General features: G+C 37.2%; 2 protein-coding genes across 6 annotated transcripts in view; one reads left to right on the forward strand and one right to left on the reverse strand.

The window, feature by feature from the left end:
• Window positions 1-922: 922 nt before the first annotated feature.
• On the reverse strand, window positions 923-3,108 carry Mplkip (M-phase specific PLK1 interacting protein). The gene is made up of 2 exons (XM_027938335.2): window positions 2,469-3,108; window positions 923-1,429 (listed from the first exon to the last, which is right to left on the reverse strand). The coding sequence occupies exons 1-2, from the start codon at window positions 2,805-2,807 to the stop codon at window positions 1,229-1,231; spliced, it is 540 nt and encodes a 179-aa protein (XP_027794136.1). The 5' UTR covers window positions 2,808-3,108; the 3' UTR covers window positions 923-1,228.
• Window positions 3,109-3,234: 126 nt separating this feature from the next.
• Window positions 3,235-14,646, forward strand: part of Sugct (succinyl-CoA:glutarate-CoA transferase) — a 709,004-nt gene continuing 697,592 nt past the window's right edge. For 4 of the 5 annotated variants that reach the window (XR_011707951.1, XM_071614148.1, XM_071614152.1 and 1 more), the window contains exon 1: window positions 3,235-3,353. Coding sequence is in view for 3 of the 5 variants with exons in the window: in XM_071614148.1 (XP_071470249.1) it covers window positions 3,254-3,353 (100 nt within the window). In the remaining 2 variants the exon portion in view is untranslated. Of the gene's footprint in view, window positions 3,387-14,646 lie in introns of all 5 variants that reach the window. The other variant, XM_071614158.1, reaches the window with a different exon arrangement.

Consider the following 14,646-nt stretch of genomic DNA (forward strand, 5'->3'; position numbering starts at 1 on the left):
ATTTCCAAAGTGCTGGCTCTCCTGGAACTATAATTAATCTAAAATCCTTCCATTCTGTTTTGTCCCTATGAGACATCCAATGAACTGAACATAACTGGGTATGGCTCAAACATTTCATTCTTAGATTTTTTTTGGGGGGGGGAACAAAATTTTAACTAGCTCTATCTAGTTTGTGCCTTCAAAACATCTAAAAAGATTTCATTGCACATTGTAAGGCTTAACTTTGTTTTTCATAATTGAGGAAATATTCATTTTTTTACTTCCATTGTTATAGATACACACACATAGCTTTCCTTTCTTTAGGAAACCATTTCTCTACTCCAGTAGGCTCAATGGGGCTAAAGATCACAGAACTGTCTTCCAATATCGGGTTGGATCTGTTATTCAAGCTCAAGGGCCTTATTGCAATGGTCAAACTTAACTGGCTTAAGAATACAAAACATGTCTGAGCATGGCTTCTTCAAGACTGATGGAATTAAGAGATGCTCTTTTTGTGATGGAAGTTATTTGGGTTTGATGGTAAATATCTTCTTTGGTCTCAAAAGTAAATGACTATAGTGATAAGAGATAGAAATTCAGATGAAATACATTGATCTACCTATGCATGAATATCCTTGTCTTTTCTGGTTTAATAGTATAAACTTATTCTAAGTGGGATTCTGTGATTTGAAATCAAGTTTCAAAGTGTTTCAACAGAAGCATTAAATAAAATATGCATGTAGAAATAGAACTTTGCTATTTGCTTCCTTTTTAGGAATATAGAACTGTCTATAGCTAAAAGAATAGACATGAGATAGAAATAGTTTATCTATTTCATTTTAAAAAACAATTTGCAAAACATTTACCTATAAATTCTAAGTGATTACAAAGCATTATTTTAGTTATTCTACTTCTTTATCATACCACAAAACCACAATATAGCTAGAAAGACAAAATGTTTTATTTTAAAACATTAGAAAAACATTTAAAAGACAAATGTCCATTATATAACCAGGAATGTTAAATATATTGAAATTGTAAGTCTAAATGTGATAGGCACTTTCAGAGAACTAAATACTGAAAATTATCCTACATTCTTCTCTAATAACAACACTTGATATAATGAAAAATATCAAGACCCTACTAATTATTCAAAATCAACATCTTTGGGTTCAACTTATTTTCACAAGTAAAAGTTTTGTCCAAGATGTTCCTGACACATGAAGCTTCCAGTTGAATTTCAGAAATGTTAACAAAAGTATCTTCCTTTTTTGCCTGTGAATGTTTGAGTATTGCTGTATTGTTGGCTTATGTCCACTACAGATACTGGTTCTAGGCCAGCCCAAGGATCTTCAAGCATTGAAGGCTTGAAATAACTTTCCAACTCATTAGACATTCTTTTTTCTCTACCACGCCCTGATCCAAATGGTGTGGATGTCCTTGGAGAACCCTTTAGGAAAAAAATCATCAGTTAAAATAAAAAAAAAAACATTTAGTAGAGGTAACTGGTAGTTTTTTTTTTTTTTTTTAAAGGCTAATGGGGATCACATTGCTGGTTAAAAGCTGTCATATAAAACCAGGTATGTTCAATTGCTAAGTCCAAGTTTCCTTTAATCTAGTTTGTGTTAAAGGTATTTAAAAAAATTTAGCATACTTATTTAATAATAATTCCATGCCCACTGTCCCCTCAACTACTTTTTTGAGTTGCCAATGTAATAAATCTGCTATTATTGAAGACTAATGGTGATGAAATCAAGTACAAGCCGTGACAAAATACTTTTTTTTTCCTGGAGGAAAATTAAAACTTTTTTTTTTTAACCCTATACAGAACTTCTAAAACCTTTCTCATAGAAATTTACAACTCATTAGCTCCAGGCTCAAAGGGGTGTGGTTGGTTTAGCATATACAAAGTTGGAAAACACTGAGCAGAGACAAGCCGAAGAAATCCTAGACACAATACTCCGTCTTGTATTCACTGAGAGAAAAGGGAACTTCCACTATTACCGACCTTCTCTTGAGAGAACTTGGCCCAGAAGACAATGAAGCTCAAAAAGAGAGTTTAAAGAAAAAAGAAAGAAAAAAAAGTTGACAGTTGCAGGAAGATGGCAATAGCCTATAACCTAGAAAAGTTATATACTGGGATTCTTTCACTTTTCCCTCCCTCAGAGCCCAGTTGCTCAAAATACTTAACTGAAAACGAACTGGTAAGGCCCACAGCAAATAAGAGATAACGGAGAATTAGGGAAATCTGTGTATGAGTGGCAGCCTACTCGTTAAAAGCACAAAGGCTCTAGAGCAGAACTACAGCTCTACCATTTTTAGAATAATCTTAAAATACTTCTCTAAGCCTCAATTTACTCATCTGCAAAACAGGGCTAACAACAGTTATCTCACCTCACAGAGGATTAAACAAAATAATCCACACAAAGGGAATATTAGCACCATGCGTGCCATACAGTAAGAGCTCGGCAAACGCTGGCTATTATTACCTGGGGGTGGGTCTGCTGCTGCCCCGGGGAGTAGCCGAATTGCTGCTGGGACCCCGCGGGGGACTTGGAGTAGGAGCCAGGGTAGCCGCCAGGAGACGGTGACCCGAACCGGCCCCCCGAGAAGCTGCCGCCGTGTCGCGGAGAGTGGGTGCTTCCGTAGGGCCTAGACCGGTGCCCGTAAGGCGGCGTGTTGTGCGGGCTCCCGTACCCGTCCCGAGGGGAGGGCGGCCGTGGTCCGCCCCCGCCCGGGGTACCCCGGAAGCCGCTCCCGCCACCCCAACCTCCTACACCCGGGGCTGGGTAAGGAGGGGTCGGGGGTCGAAAATTCGGACGATGCATTTCAGGAACCAAAGCCGAAGTCCTCACGGCTGCGTTCTCTCACCGGAACTGTGCCGACCAACCCGCCACAGATAACTGGTTGTCCTTTGCCAAAGCAGTCCTCCAGCCGCCCGCGCCCTACTGCGCTTGGGTTCCGACCTCATAAAGGTTCCGCAAAGAGCGGCAACATAAATAGGTTACTGCACAGTGGGGAGACTGAGTAGATTTAAGTGAAGGAAAAATGATGAAGGGAAAACGGAACACCCAGCCAAGCAAGCACTCTTCCAGGGTGGCGGTCTTCAGGCCGACCTACAGGGAAGTAGTCCGCTTGGCTGAGGGAGCGACTTGGGTCGCACTCTGACCCGCCCTACTGGGGAGGGGCCTGGCGTGTCCGCGGGCGCCCCCAGTGGTTGCGGGTGGTGCGGGCCTGGCTCACACCCGGACTCGAGACATCTGAGAGGAGTGCGATGCAGGCGACGCTTGCGAGGGTGGCGGCTCTGCGGAGAATCGGTCTCCCCTCCGGCCGGGTCGGCGGGAGGGGGCTGTGGACAGGCCGCCCGCAGTCAGGTACCTTCTAAGACTCCGACCGGGCGGCAAAAGGTACCCAGCCCCAGGTTTCTACCGCGGGGTGTCTGCGGAGAGCGCCCCCGTCCAGCCCTCTGGCCTTTCTCGCCTCCGGGCGTCCTGGCTTGGTGGTTTGGCAGTCGTCTTCGCCAGCTCTCGGGGCTCCGCGGGTCCTCGGGTCGCCCTGCTTGGTAGCCACGTTCCAACCCCCGACTCCGGCCTAAGGGCTCGCCACTGTGGGCGCGTTCCCTGCTCGGTCACACTTGGCGCTCGCCTTGATGCTTTCCTTTACTCCTGCCTTGCCCCCAAGTTTAAATACTTAAAAAGTATACATTATTATTATTATTTTTAAAAGTACGCCTAACGCTTAGCTGCATTTCAGAAAGCAGCTCTCTGCTTTGAATAACTTGAGAAGGTGAAGTAAAACAAATGAACAAATGCTGGACTTCACCCTCTTCGTTTCAGTTCTCTCTAAATGGGAGATAGTCAGGGAGAAGGTTAGGAAGTAGAGAGACTAATTTTCAAAAAGAGCAAAATGTGGCCAAAGCTCTTAAAATCTTGATTGTTTTATAAAGTTGTGTTAGGAAAAAAAGTGTAATATTTAAGAATGACACTTCATGTATAATAAACACGACTTTGTATCAGATGTCTGTTTCAGAATCTTATTTAGAGGATGAAATTTAGGTTTACTACTGTATTATAAACCTTTCTTTACTACCTTAGAATGTTGTAATAGGGATCCACTATGAATTTTGAAATCTTAACCTTTTTTTTTTTAAAGAGAGAGAGAGAGAGAGAGAGAGGGAATTTTTTAAATATTTATTTTGTTTTAGTTATCGGCCAACACAACATCTTTGTTTATATGTGGTGCTGAGGATCGAACCTGGGCCGCACACATGCCAGGCGAGCGCGCTACCGCCTGAGCCACATCCCCAGCCCAAAGCTTAACCTTAAGACTCATTAAATCACAGCCTGATGAGTAGCTGGGACCCATGCTTTTCATTGCTCTTCATTCTGTCTCTTTGACATGTTCTGTGACATGCCATGTTGAAGAGCGTGATGTCTTCTAGGCTTCCATCCTCCTTGATGAACGGAGATTTAAACATAGACTTTTCGTTTTTGGTGGTTTATTCTGGGCAAATTCCATGGTTCACCCATATTTCTTTTCTCCTGTAGACATAAATTGTAGAGTCATTTAAGGTAAGAAAATGCCATCAAGGCTTAGTGATGGAATTAAGGCTTGAGGACTCCAGTTTATCCACAATATTATAGTCCTGTCCTGGCTAAAAATCCTTTTTTTTCCAACCATCGTGCTTAACTTATTGTCCTGTACTTGAACACTCAGATCTTTATTGAATAAAAGCTGGGGATGGCAGAGGCCTTCCTTAGTGTGGGCAAAACCCCGGATTCAATTCCCAGTACTGCAAGAAAAATAAAATGCTGCCTTCCCCCCAAGTTTAAATACTTAAAAAGTGTACATTATTTAAAAAAAAAGTACTTATTTACTGAATGAATAAGTCACATACATCATGTAGATCAGTGATTCTCATCTTTTATGTCATCAGTCTACATTATGGAGTGGGCAGAGAAGTGAAGGTAGTGAGGGAGTGGAGATCAGAATTACCTTTTTTTTTTAATAACTGTCAAGTGATATAAACAATTTGGTCTCAACTTTGTTAGTAAGGTAATATAAGTAATTTTTTTAAAAACTTGGCTTATGCTTCAGAATGTTTTTATCTTTTACACATATGAACTTGCATTGGAAATGGGAGAGGGTTGTGGTTGTAGTTCAGTGTTAGAGTACTTGCCTGTCATGTGTGAGTCATTGGGTTCAATTCTCAGCACTACATATAAATAAATAAAAATAAAGGTCCATCAACAACTAAAAAAATTTTTTAAAAAAGATAGTGTGGGGAAGAAATATAGTGGAAAATTTTGACAGGTAGGTTATGCATGACTGTTTGCCTCTCAGCACATTTACAAGTATATATGAGGATTGAGGGAGAATGAATCCTTAGTAATTATATGAAACTCCAGATCCAGTTGGTACTCTTCTGAGACTAGGCTACTTTCTTCTTTACAGATAAGAAATTGTCCAAGAGAAGTTAAAATGACTTGCCTAAGTTCACAAAGCAAGCAGAAGTAGCACTAGAACTGAAGTTCCGAGAATTTCAGGCAAATTTGCCTCCTAAGAAATATAAATTGATAAACATTGCATCCTTTGAAAAATGCAGTAGATAAAGAAGCATGTAGAATTTTGAAAGTGGAACTACTGTGCGGCTTTAGATTTAGAGATTAGTAGATGTAACCTTAACTATTGAATCTTTATAAGTATAGCCAGGGTGTTGTCATGTTTTTACCAAGGAGTTAAAGTCTACATGTCTGAGCTGGTGGGCGTCAGTTCCCCCAGCATTTATTTGTATTGAATTTCTTTGTGTGGAGGTGAGCTTAGGGGAAGAGAGATGAAAGGGAAGGGAGGAAGGATCAGTGACTAGGTGCTGTCTTCAAATGGCATTGTGTACAGAGGGATCAGTAGGTAGAAGAACCTCAAGAACTTTCTGAACTTCTGCCTGAAGAACCCCCAGAAATAATTGGTTAACTTAGTGGTGGTGATGTGTTTTAGAAGTACTTCATTAAAATATGAATACCAAGACAAGGGAATTTAAGTATAAATATAAATGGGCTCTTGTCTGTTTTTATAAAGCTGTGGATCTTTATATCTGTTTTTTTGTGTGTTCATTTTTCAGTGGGTTTCAAAATTTGTTTTTTTTCTTCATAGAGCTTTATCTTTTTTAAAAATATATAGTTTTAGTTGTTGATGGGCCTTTATTTTATTTGTTTAAATGCAGTGCTGAGAATCAAACCCGTGCCTCACACATGCTAGTCAAGTGCTCTACCACTGAGTTATAACACCAGCCCATAGAACTTTATCTTGAACAAAAAACAAAAAACAAACAAACAAACAAAAAAACTTGGAAGCAAAAGAGCTATTTGTAAAGCAGGAATTAGGGTCCCAGAGCCCTGCTTACTCTATACCCCTACATTTACTATCCTCTGCCTTCCACTATTACCAAAGAGGCTCTGGGGCCCCTCTGAAGAATTCCTAGAGCTCTGCAGAAAGGGTTTGAACACCACAATCTTAAGTAGGTGTCAGGTATTAACCAGTGCCTCAAATACCTATACTTTGATTAGTTTTTACTAAGTAATATGGAGAAATAAATATTTCCGTATTTCTTCATTGTCAGGGCTTTCTAAATTAAGAAAACTGGAACCTGGGTTAAAGGATAAGCTGTGGAAGTTAAAAGATGACTGAATAGCTAGTTGAAGAAATTCTAGGAGGTATATGTTTATATTTTAAAAGATATGAAATCCAGAGCCTTGGAGACAATGCCAAGACTGTAAATCCAGTATGCTTGTTTTATATTCCCCCTGGAGACATTTATTTATATTCAAAGGGTTAAGAACCCAAGGGCTTTCTTTTCTTCCTGAGCAGAATTTGTTTACCTTAGGTAGATTTAGCCCTCTCCTTTGTAAGGTAACAGTGGCAGTTAGATAATTATCCTGTACAAACTCCCAGATTCACAATTTTGGCATTCCTTTCCTGTGGTTCTGTCCTTCCAATGTGCAGGCCTAACCAAGGTGTTCTCATTCCATCATCATGAGGTATTAGGTGTGGGGAAATGGTGCATTTCTTGATGTAAGGCATAATAATTCTCATCTGTGCTGCAGAAACCTTGTGTTTACTTTCATCTTGTAAATAAATGCAGAGATTAAAATTTATCATGTATTTTTGATGAACACTTCTCAGCATGTACTTACTTTCTTAGAAATTATTATGTGTACACTTAGAGCATAATTTTTTTTTTTTTTTTTTGGCTACTAGGGGATTAAACTCAGGGACACTCAACCACTGAGCCCACATCCCCAGACTTTTTTTTTTTTTTTTGTATTTTATTTAGAGAAAGGATCTCACTGAGTTGCTTAGAAGCCTCATGTTGTTGAGGATGGCTTTGAACTTTCAATCCTCCTGCCTCAGCCTCCTGAGCCGCTGGGATAGAGCATAATCTTTTTTAAAGAGCATAATCTTTAATATTTCGTGAAACTTCCCGATTATCTCTTTTCCTTATAGAGCTGCCTCTTGTCAGCTGTGTCATGTTAAGGTCTTCTAGTAGTGGAAAAGTAAATGCCTCTCTAGGATGTAAATAGCTCATTCACTGATGTGGTTAGGGCTGCTTTGACCATAATAGATCACTTAACTCTCACTTAATATTCTTATTGAAAAAGAAAAATTAAAAGTGACTTGTTTTCAAGAGTCTCTAAGAGTCAAATTCCACTGCTTCATTAAAATTTAATCTTGGGCTGGGGTTGTGGTTCAGCGGTAGAGCGTTTGCCTAGCGCGGGCGAGACCCTGGGTTCAATCCTCAGCACTACATAAAAACAAATAAAATAAAGGTATTGTGTCCAACTGCAACTAATATATATATATATATATATATATATATAAATTAATTTTTTTATTTCTAAGTATGCATAGTGGCCAAGCATAGGTGAAATGTTTTATACAATTTATTTCTTTGTAGACTAATATATTTCACCCAGGTATAGCACAGATATTAGTGTATTAAATCATACTTATAAAAAGTTTTAATTGAAAATAATAAAACTGCTAACAGAATACTCCTACATGAAAAAAAAATAAGAGCATATGAATATTGTTTTTCAGACACAGACACTAGAGGTTTGTTTTAAAATGAGTAAATAAAATTTTAATATCATTAGAATCTTCGTTTTTTGTATTTTTCCAGTTAAAAAAAAATGCACAGTTGCCATGATTTGAGTGTCCTTTCCAAAACTCATGTGGAAATTTAATTGCCACTGTAACAGTATTGGAAGGTGGGGCCCTTTAAGGGACCTTTAGTTCATGAGGGCTCAGCTCTCATGATGCATTAGGGAGTAGGTTAGTTATTACAGGAGTGGGTTATTAGAAAAGTGAACTCAGCTTCCTTTGCTTTCTCTTGTTTGCCCTCTTGTCCTCTTGTTTTCTGCCATGATACAGCACAAAGGTCACATGCAGGCATCATGCTCTCTTGGACTTTCAAGCCTATGGAACTGAGAAATAAATCTCTTTTATAAATAAATTATTCAGGCTGTAGTAGTCTCTTACAGCAGCAGCAAATGAATAAAGATAACACTTTTTTGTGTGAAAAATGTAAAATTTTTTAAGAAAATAGAAATTTTTAAAAAATTGATATTTTATCTAAGAAGCAACCACTTAACACTTAAATAGGAAAAAATAAATCTTAGATAGTTTGACTATTTAATAGGAGATGAAAAGCTTTTTAAATGGAGAAGATAATTATGAATGAATAACTGTATAATCTGAGGTTGGAAAAACATAACACCTATGTAGAAAAGAGTTAATATAGCAGGCCTCGGGGCTGCTGTTTCTGAAAGACCATCTTATAAATATGGTATCTGGGAATTTAGCACTTGTATTGCTTCATAATTAATGAAGGCAGTTCATGATGTGTAGATGGTTTGACAAACAATGTGATTTATGGTAAGCATCTGCTTTTCTTCTGGGAGTCTGAAATTTTAGTACATGGTAAGTAGAGTACATATGTGAATGTCCTCAATAAAAATCTTGGGTTCTGAGTCTCAGGTTTTCCCCAAAACATGCAATATGTATGTGTGCATGTACATTTATACACACACACTTTTAAAAATAAATTACGTGTCTGTCTATCGCCTTTTAGGTTCTCTAAGAAACCTGTGCATGAATTTTTTCCAGTATATGACTGTGTCTTTTTCTTTTTGGTCCTCTTATATGTAATTTTGCTGTAATAAACCTTATCTGTGAATAAAACCATATACTGAATCCTGTGACTCCTAGCAAATCACTGAAATTATGGGTAGTCTTGGGAAATCTTGAGATAATACCAAATGCCATAAAAGAAATTATTTTTTATTTAAAAAATGGAAAATTGAAAGCAAAGAATAGACAGGGAAAAATTACTTTTAATAAATAATGACTGATAAAAAGGTTAATATTTCTACTACCTAAATAAACTATACAAATCAATAAAGAGAAAGATAAATGTACCTGTAAAAATATGGGCCAATAACAAGAATAATTTAAAAGAAAAGGTATGAAAATCTTTGATATACAAATTAATGACAGTGGCATGCAAATTTTTACTTGTCAAATTTGTGATAAGTAAACAAAAAAAACCCCAAATCAAGATTATATACAGGGTTATGGAAGATGATAGAGAACACTGTTTTCATACATTGATGGTACATATTATATATAATCTTTCTGGTAGGCTATTTGATAATATATGTTAAAAATTTTAGCTGGGCATGATGGTGCAATGTGTAATCCCAGTGACTTGAGGGGTTGAGGCAATAGGATTGCAAGTTTGAGGCCTGCCTGTGCAACTTAGTGAGACCCTGTCTCAAAATAAAAATAAAAAGGACTGGCGATTGGCTCAGTGGTAGAGCACCTCTGGATTAAATTGCCAGTAAAACACACACACACACACACACACACACACATACACACACACACAAATTTTAAAGCATTTGCAACATTAACATGGCTAGGCCACCCCAAGGCCTCCCAGTGTCTGTAGAAACAAGGATTCCTCTTCTCATTCTCTCAAATTCTCAACACCGAAATGGTTACTTGAAGAGAAGTCTCTTGGAGGATTCAATGGCTCTTCACCCAAAATGAATCCAAAAGTTTTCTCTAGACATCTCCTCCAGATACCCACTGGAAGCTATTAACAAAAAAGCAAACCATAAAACATATTTTGTCCCACAAACATATTCACTACCACATTTCTTCCATGCTGTCCCTTCCTTTCCCTTTCCCCCTAGTTATTGCAATATTCTGTAAAATAGGACTCAATATATTTTTTACATTAGAAGGAGCTCCTTGTATTCACAGTCTAATATTGGAATACCCCACTGTCCTCCTTCTGGCACTCCAATCCTCATGTACATTTTCTTCTATGCTGTGATAATTATAACTTCTCAAGTTCCTAGAAAGATGTTTCATCAACCTAGAGTACCTAGAGTGGGCTCTGTTTTGTCAGTTGTCCTCTGCAGGGGATGCCTTTTTCTAATTTGCATATGGGTCTTGGCTTTGACCATTCTCCTAGAGAAGAACCACTTAACCAATATTGAGGAATTCAAAGGATCTCTTGAGTTTGTGGTACTCTTACATTCAACAGTTATTTAGGGGGAAGTACCAGTGATTGAACCCAGGGGCACTTAAGCACTGAGTGACATCCCCAGCCCTTTTTATATTTTATTTAGAGACAGGATCTCTGCTAAGTTGGGCCTTGCTAAGTTGCTAAGGCTCTGAATTTGGGATCCTCTTTCCTCAGCCTCTTGAGTCACTGGGATAACAGACATGTGCCACCATGCCCTGCACATTCAACAATTTGTGACTATCATTTTCTCCACTAGTTTCTTATTCAACCACTTCTGATCCTCTTGACAACTACCTAGCTTCAGGGTGGACCATCGAAGAAGGCTGAGCATCTAAGAAATTTTTTCTTCAGCTTGTTGATTCTGGATTATAAATTTTGTACCTATGAACATTGAATTATGAAATCTATACATTGGTACTGTTTCCTAGATATCTACATACCAATCTATTGTAGTCTAGCTTCTAAAAGATTTTTGAAGAACAATTCTTTGCCTGTTTTTAAGTTGATATTTTAAAGTTTTCATCATTTATGTGAAGTTTACGATAACTCAAATGAGGGTAAGACCTGGGATGTGTGAGGAATATACATCTCTGTAGAACAGAAGAAATCAGGTTAATTGGTTGTAGATTGGTTGTAGAGAAGAATACATATGGAGGTTGATCTAGAAATTTATTTCTTCAAAATGATTTATTCATCCTTTAATAAAGTCTGTACATACTCTAGTTTGAAAAGACTGCTTCTAAAGGGACAGTGAATCAGTCTAATTTGAAAGGACTTTCTAGTTGTTGGTTTTGATGCTGTGAACTTAGAACTCACTGTGCCTCCAATGCCTGGCATCCTTATTAGTCAGGATAGGCTAGGTCTTGCTGCACTATAAATTAGCCCACAATCTCAGTGACTCAATACAACACTAACATGTTTCCTGCATATCTTGCTATACTATTTGAAATGTGTAGCCCCCAAGGGTAATAGAGGATTGGAGGATTTCATGGGATGCTTTTAAGGGTCAGGCCAGGAATTGGCTTTTATGAGTGCTGCCTGCCTTATTTTCTATACCCATTGTTTGACCCCAACGTAACTGCAAGAGAACCTGGAAAACATAGAAGAGCAGAAAGATTGGGATTAGCATTGATTTATACTTTGATTGTGGCCTGATTTAACATTGATTCAAAAGCCCCCTTTCTGACACTTTTTATACCATCCTTTCTATAAATAAGTTTTCATTAAAACAGTATTGTCCAACAGTTCCAAAATCTGCTTAGTTGTAAATTTTACAATAATAGCAATGTTTTGAAGGGAAGGGAAGTTCTAGGAAATAAGGTGTCAATACTTGTTGAATCATACATTATTCATCTAAACTATTATCCTCCAAATGTCCCTAAGCAGTGTAATTGCTTCATACCTTTAGCGTTACTTCTGCACTAAGTACCTTTTGGGGTTTATAGTAGGATCTGAAGTACCATAATAGCTGGAGTCTAATTGACTTGTACTTTTTGAACTTCAATGAGAATCAGTAAGCTGGTGTTCTTGGTGGAATGCCTTTAGCTTTGTTCTGTAATGCCAAATTACCCTGAAGTTTAGCTAAGAATTGCATCTTACATCTACAATTATGAATGGCATCTCCTTATTACAGGATAAAAGTAGTTTATGATATCATATATAGCACAATTAGGTTTTTTGAACAAAAATGGTATGACTGTATATCCATTCATCCATCCACCTGTTGTTTTTTTTTTAATCTCCAAAGGCATTTGCACCCAAAACACTAGCAATTATGAGCTTTGACAAAAAATGAGTGATTTTTGTTTTGTTAATTTTATTTATCTATATTTTCTTAAAATTTTTTTGGTGCTGAATTGTTTATTTAAAGAGAAACCTTAGAAATTAATTGCAAAAGTTGAGGATATTTGTTTTTTTACATTCTTTCTTACTATAACAGGGACTTCAGAAATTAATATTAATTAATTGAATTAGGTTAGTTTCTATTTTATTATTATTTTGCTTTGAGATGGATGACACTATATTGCCTATATTGGTCTCAAACTTGTGGGCTCAAGTGATCCTTCTACCTCAGCCTCTTGTGTAACTGGGACTACAGGCTACATGCATATGGTGCTGTGTCTGCTTTGTATTTTATTATTTATTATTTATAAACATTTGATTTTTAAACATTTGAAGCTGAAGATTCATACCCTCTTCCCCCTGGGATTTCAGAAAAAGAACACTAGTTAAAAATTATTATCTTTCAGGATTGTTTCATGAAGTTTATATTAGATAGAAATAGTGTGGATTCATGGATAAGAGAATAATTAATCTGTAATTACTCTCAATATAAACACGAGTTTGTTTGTTTGGGTTTTAGTGAAGAATAGAATAGAAATGTCCTTGAGTCCAGGGAGGTTTCTTAGTTTCCTTTTTCACAAACCTGCTTATTTCCCAAAAACCTAGATGTTGAAAACAATTACTTTCTAGCAGTCCACAAATTATAGTTTCCCTGTAATGTCTTCCAGTTGATTCTGATTTCCCTGGGACACTACCCTCCAGAATAACCTGCCATGCTATTAGAAACAAAGCTTCTTTCATGACTTCTAAGGCATTCTAGAAAAAGAACATCATGCTAGCTATTATAAAGCTTCAGAAGATTAAAAGAGCATGCCTTGAAGAGATGTCCATCTTTTGCTTTCTCATTCATAAATTCAGGTAGTTAAGTTCTTTTGTAAAATATCAAATAATCTTTTTGGTGTATATCACATGTTATATTTGACATTGATATTTCATAAGTTTGTTTTATGACTTGGCCTTTTTTGTGTCTCAGTAGTTGGATAGTTCAAGTGGAGAGGAATACCATGATTACTGTCACACAGATGAACCACTAGTGTTGTCATCTGTCATTTATCCCCACTCTGGTGCTGCTCAAGTTTATTTGTGTTGTAGAAATCCTGGGTCCAAGTAACAGGAAAATCATAGCAAGCAGCTCTGGCAAGCATCGAATTGATGAATTGATGGCTGCTTCATTATAATTATACTTCTCTACATGGTTGCCCAGCTATATCATCATAATAGCTTTCCATTACTAAAGGCCAAATAAGACAGAGGGATATACAAACTGGCTCAATGTATTTCAACAAATTACAATTGATGCCTTTCCCCACTGCTTTTCCCCTTATAATCACCTTCCACTTCTACCCAGCTTATTAATTCTTTCACAAACGGGCAAAATACGTCTCTGGATATCCTTTTAAAGAATAGAGCATTGAGAACTGTATCATTTTTTCCTTAAAATAATCAAATATATTTTCTTGTTTTCAAATCTGAATTTTAAGTTATTTGAATAAATGGTGTGACTTTAATACATATATGATGATGATAACAATTGCAAACTGTTAGCATTTACTATATGCCAGGAAGTGTGCTACACACATTACATACAATATTTCACTTAAGTCTTATGGATCCTATGATGTGGGTGCTTCAGAAGGGGAAAGGGAAGCTCAAAGAGTGAGGTGATTTTACAAATGTTATGTACAATTTGTTATATTTATATAAATATTATTATGTAGAATATATGTAATATATATAATAATATAAGTATGTAACGTATAATTTATTATACATAAATCATTCTTCAATAAAATTGTTTAAAAAAACTTAAATACAGCAGAAAATCAAAACAATTCCTTGTGATGGTGCACACTTGTAATCCCTGAGGTTGAGGCAGGAGAATCACAAGTTCAAGGCTAGCCTATGTTTAAAATTACTGTATATTGTATTATCTCTTAGGCTAAGTATCCTTTTTTTCTTCCTCCTTCCTCTCAGTTTGTTGGCTATTCTTGAGCATGTACTCATCAAGGTGAATTTTTAAATAAATTTTCTCAAGTTTTCTTTCCCTCTTCTTCCCCTGTGGGAAGTAGTAGGGTCTTCTTCCCCAGTTACTTTTTTTTTTTAAATGGGGTCTTGCCATTTTTCCCAGGCTGCCCCTAAACTTCTGGGCTGTGGTGATCCACCTTGCTTGGCTTCCCCTAATTTCCCCTAATTTCATTTTGATGATAATGGCATTCAGTCTTGTCTGTAGAGTT

The sequence above is a fragment of the Marmota flaviventris genome, chromosome 1, assembly GCF_047511675.1.
Source record: "Marmota flaviventris isolate mMarFla1 chromosome 1, mMarFla1.hap1, whole genome shotgun sequence".
NCBI classification, from domain to species: Eukaryota; Metazoa; Chordata; class Mammalia; order Rodentia; family Sciuridae; genus Marmota; species Marmota flaviventris.